The 5,464-nt window shown below is 38.0% G+C and overlaps 1 protein-coding gene across 1 annotated transcript in view; it reads right to left on the bottom strand.

The window, feature by feature from the left end:
• Positions 1 to 313: 313 nt before the first annotated feature.
• The window catches only part of hspa9 (heat shock protein 9), an 18,164-nt gene continuing 13,013 nt past the window's right edge, over positions 314 to 5,464 (bottom strand). The window contains exons 9-14 of the mRNA XM_016259987.1: positions 4,743 to 4,967; positions 3,301 to 3,528; positions 1,911 to 2,015; positions 1,582 to 1,699; positions 1,071 to 1,182; positions 314 to 317 (exon numbers count right to left, since the gene is read on the bottom strand). Coding sequence (XP_016115473.1) covers positions 314 to 317; positions 1,071 to 1,182; positions 1,582 to 1,699; positions 1,911 to 2,015; positions 3,301 to 3,528; positions 4,743 to 4,967 — 792 coding nt within the window. The remainder of the gene's footprint in view (positions 318 to 1,070; positions 1,183 to 1,581; positions 1,700 to 1,910; positions 2,016 to 3,300; positions 3,529 to 4,742; positions 4,968 to 5,464) is intronic.

Here is a 5,464-nt window from a genome sequence, read left to right as displayed (position 1 = left end):
AATTATAAACAATTATTTTAAAATGACAACTGTATTATTACAAAAGTCATATATTTTTGAGTTATGAATTATTATATTGCATGCAAATATGTCGTTTATATTTAAAATATTAATTTAAAACCTCAAGGAGTACTTAAAGCAAATATTTTGCTGACAAAAAGGGTTAATTTAACCTGTGCTTCTCTCCGACGCCAACTGATTACAGAGAGCAAATCATTTAGATCATAACCCACACAGTTACATTAGCAAGAAGCAGAAGAAATGCAGTTATGATCCTGGAGATCCTCCGACACGGAGACACTCAAAACAGAGTTCACCTGGAAAACACACATATGAGTTCAAACACAATTTTAATACAACTATTTGAAAATCTGGAATCTGATCTAAATATTGAGAAAATCATCTTTAAAGTTGTCCAAATGCAGCAATGCATATTACTAATCAAATTAAGTTTTGATATATTTACGGTAGGAAATTTACTAAATATCTTCATGGAACATGATCTTTCCTTAATATCCTAATGATTTTTGGCATAAAAGAAAAATCATACAATGTATTGTTGGCTATTGCTACAAATATACCCCAGCGACTTAAGATTGCTTTTGTGCTCCAGGCTCACATGTTTTACTAAACTTTATCGCTATTAAATGTCTTTATTATTAATACTACTACCACCACTATTATATTATACAACTGCAATGCTCATCCCAAACCGTCCTTCGGATGAGACGTTAAACAAGGTCCTGACTCTCTGTTAGGGGTGTTGAAATTAACCCATGCATCGTGATGCGAATGATTCTGCATCGATGCAGTGATAGCCCATAATCCATTAAAGCCTACTGAGGTCGTTCGCATACGCACTTGTCATGAGAGTATTAAAAAAAAAAATGCACCCACTATTTTTAAATCCGAGATCAGGGAACATTTGGGAAAAACCAAGCTTGACAGTGATTTTTGTCATAAAAGAAAAATAAATAATTTTGACCCATACTATGTATTGTTGGCTATTGCTACAAATATACCCCAGCGACTTAAGACTGCTTTTGTGCTCCAGGGTCATATTCGCAGACATGAATCGAGACACTACCTTCCGTCTCCGGTCCTCCTCTGCGTACTTCTCAGCGTTCTTGATCATGTTTTCAATGTCATCTTTGCTGAGTCCACCAGACGACTGGATGACAACTGAACGAAACATGCATAAAATATGAGATGAATGTTTTTTTCATAAAGACAACTTAAACGCAACATTTTTGGGACTGTAAAAGTGGACATTGCATACTAGAGAGGAGTCGAGCTGAATGTGAGATTGCAGTGGACATGTTTGAAAATCTTTCAAAGATGTTGTAATTTGCAGTCATATTGCATTACTGCAGTCACTACACAACAGTGGCCTAAAGCAATGACTAAACCATCTTTTCTTGGAGAACTAGTTCACATTACCCCTCATAACACAGGTCAAAGTCATTTCTGAAGTTATATTTTAGTGAAAGATTAAAAAAATTTTTTTTTAAAAATAAATAAAAGTGTGGAGTTCCTTTGGGAACAACATGCATCATTGATTTTGACTGATTTTTGTCTCACTCTGCTGTTCTCGGCCGGTGCCCTTGTCTTTAGCGGAGACGTGCACGATCCCGTTAGCGTCGATATCAAAGGTGACTTCAATCTGAGGAACACCACGAGGAGCCGGAGGCATGCCGACCTGTTCAGCACATAAACACAACATCTGAGCCATGACCGGATATGAAAAAACACGTTTATAGTCTTCTCTAGCATGCTTCCTAATCTAGATGTCTAATAAACTTAGCACTGCGTATTATGAGTGTTGCTGGATCTTTGTGCCTCTTCTGTAAGTCTGGATAAAAACATCTGCTAAATGCATACATGTAAAGGTGCATGTGAATGTTTTGTACCAGGGTGAACTGTCCCAGAGTCTTGTTGTCTGCAGCCATCTCTCGCTCTCCCTGACAAACCTTGATCTCTACTTGAGTCTGTCCATCAGCAGCGGTGGAGAAAACCTGAGAAGCACATCAACCAAAGTTCATATCCGTCCATATGGACACATTAGAGCAGAGCAACACCGCTTCGAAAAAATGACAAAAAATGTTTACCAACATGTGACCCTGGAGCAAAAAACCAGTCATAAGTGTCAATTTTTTAAAATTGCATCATCTGATGCAATTGTCTTTATGCAACATCTGAAAGCTGAATAAATAAGCTTTCCATTGATGTATGGTTTGTTAGGATAGGACAATATTTGACTGAGACACAACTATTTGAAAATCTGGAATCTGAGGATGCAAAAAAAAATCTAAATATTGAGAAAATCATCTTTAAAGTTGTCCAAATGAAGTTCTTAGCAATGCATATTACTAATCAAAAATTAAGTTTTGATATATTTAAAGTAGGAAATTTACTAAATATCTTCATGGAATATTATCTTTAATATCCTAATGATTTTTGGCATAAAAGAAAAATTGACCCATACAATGTATTGTTGGCTATTGCTACAAATATACCCCAGCGACTTAAGACTGCTTTTGTGCTCCAGGCTCACATATCTTATATTGGGTCATTGATATGTACCAATATTGTTATTTTAAACAGCATTTTTTTACCTACATAGGTTTATTAAAGTGATATCACCTAAAATTAAATCACTTAGGCTACTATGTTCAAAGAATGCGTTTCAAATATGAAACAGTTTTGTGCGTTTGATATGACATAAGGGTGTCTTTCAAAAAAGATTCATAAGAGAAGAGGCTGTTTTTCTGTTAATTAAATCTGTGTATAATCACATACTAACACTGATCCAATGCACATAAAGCACATCAATTATGGTCGACAGAAGCTCACAGGTGCCTGCTTAGTGCAGAGGAACCAATAAGGTTTGTTTTCATGTACCAAACAACTTCAGTCAATCTGCTGACCATATGTGAAGAGATCCATTTGTGTGTGCTGATCAACACTTATATGTGAATAAAGCCACATATTAAATCTGTTCATCATATAAAATGATCATGTCGCTACAGAAGATTTGATTTAAACCGCTTGATTCATATGAATCATGTTTACGATGTCTTTATTAACTTTCTGAAGCATCAAAGTTGGGGTGAAACAGACAGAAGTCTCTCAGGGTTTCAAAGAAGGTGTGAACTAACCCTTAAAAAATAAAGATAAACTGTTGATTCAGAGCTCGAAGATGACAGTGATACTGAAAGCCATGTCTGATAGTGAAGCTAAATTCAGCCACGATGCAAGGAGGAAGACAAGGTTTGAGCACGAAGTGCTTCAGAAGCTTACCTGGCTCTTCTTGGTGGGGATGGTTGTGTTTCTGTTGATGAGTTTGGTGAAGACTCCTCCCAGAGTCTCGATGCCGAGAGACAGAGGAGTGACATCCAGCAGCAGCACGTCGGTCACGTCTCCGGCCAGAACGCCTCCCTGGATGGCCGCGCCGATGGCCACGGCTTCATCTGGGTTCACAGACTTACTGGGAGCACGACCGAACAGATCCTGGACCGTCTGCTGGACCTGAGGACGCACACGTGCAGGAATCAAGACGCTTCAGGACAGTAGACGGATCGGGCCTCTGCCGTGTCCTCACGAAAGTTAATCATTTGCACGTGTTTTTAAAGCTTTGTCAATTTAAAAGCATGAAAAGCACACAAAGCGCGAGAGACAAGAGAACTCCATTCAGCACTCGCGTTCTTCTTGCACTATAACGGACAAACACACCTTGCCAATTTGAACATTAAAGCGATTTTAACGCATTCAAGCACAAGATGATGTGAATAACTTAGTCACTCAGTGTGTTCTGTGTGCACAGCGCAAGCCCCGTATGGAGTGACAGACAAATACATACAATATATTAGACCCATAAATTGTGTTTAAAGTGACCGCGCCTAATTTATCAGCTGCTGTTGGTGTCCTTATAAAGCAATAAGCCGTGGTTTACAGTGAATTTATAACAGCTAAGGGGCGAAGCGGAGTGCCTAAAACCCCCTTAGCTGTTATAAATTCACTGAAAACCACGGCTTCACGGGGTTTATTGCTTTTATAAAACGGTTATTCCATATGCGTAGTAAGGTTTTACAAAATAAAACCGCAAATAGTGTAATATTAATAAAAACAGTATTCTTCCACCAAACAATGTAGTTCCTCAGAAACGGTTGTGGTTGTAACAAAGTGGTTGCAGAGCAACATACAAACGTAAGCAAAGGAGTATGTTACATTGTAGAGTAATTTACAACAGCTTCGAACATGGCTCAGCCAATCAGAATCAAGCACTGGAACTCTCCGTTTTATAATTGTTAACAATGAGCTTAATGCTTAATATACATTTAATTTATACAGTGAAGAATATGCAATGTTATTTTACATTTAAGTTTTCAACTTCTGTACTTCTAAAAATCTCAAGCATCTTTAATTTGTATCATCGTTGCGTTTATTTGTGCGGTTGCTTGTAATTTGTTCATTTGTTCTTATTTACTGACTGTTCATGTCTTTAATAAGGTTTGAACTTTATATTTGTCAGGCTAGCATTTCTTGCTGTGGTACTGAAATTGGAATGGAGAATTGTAAATATAAGCTTATTTATTAGAATAAAAGACACCATGGGTCAAAAACAATGATAACATTTTTTGTGGCATGGCCAGTGAAAATATTGACAAGGCAAGTAAAAAATTGAACCACTGGCCCGACTGGACCAGTAGAAAAAAAAAATCCTTAGAGAGTCTTTCGGTTACCTTCGGCATGCGGCTCATTCCTCCCACCAGCAGTACTTCTCCAATGTCACTCTTGGAGACCTCTGCGTCCTGCATGGCCTTCTGACAGGGTGCCACGGTCCTGCGGATCAGATCCGCCACGATGCTCTCGAACTGAGCGCGGGTCAGCTTCATGTTCAGGTGTTTGGGGCCAGAGGCGTCCATCGTCAGGTACGGCAGGTTGATGTCCGTCTGTGTGCAGAGATATTACGATTCGGTTTCTTAAACTCACCAACATCCACACTCTAAACCAGCAATAACCACTGCATCCTGAAATCTCAAAAACCTGACAAACATACTCATCATAACATGCTGGTATTATATACACATCTCGATATTTTATGGGATTTTATCGATAACGATAATTAGACGATATTTTGCTGAGTGTGTTATTGTGCTGGTACCTTAAGGACTGCTGAAGACAGCTGACTCCTAAAGTTTTTAATATTCTTCATATTCTGTGTGGTGGGCAGTTCACACTGAGAGAAATGTATCTTTTCCAATAAGTTTAAACTTATTTTAAAATGTTATGGGCATTTTTAGCTTTATAAAGCCATTTTTGTCTAAGAGTGTCCCATAATCTTTTGAGTGAAATTCTTACATTTCATCAGGGAATTAGAATAATAAGACATTGGGGCTGTTACCGAGCAAATTAAAATCAACACAGAAGTTGCATCTGAAGTGGCATTTAGATGCATTTACAC

Source organism: Sinocyclocheilus grahami, unplaced genomic scaffold (genome assembly GCF_001515645.1).
Source record: "Sinocyclocheilus grahami isolate Dianchi unplaced genomic scaffold, SAMN03320097.WGS_v1.1 scaffold1974.1, whole genome shotgun sequence".
NCBI classification, from domain to species: Eukaryota; Metazoa; Chordata; class Actinopteri; order Cypriniformes; family Cyprinidae; genus Sinocyclocheilus; species Sinocyclocheilus grahami.
This window is presented reverse-complemented; position numbering and strand designations above follow the sequence as displayed.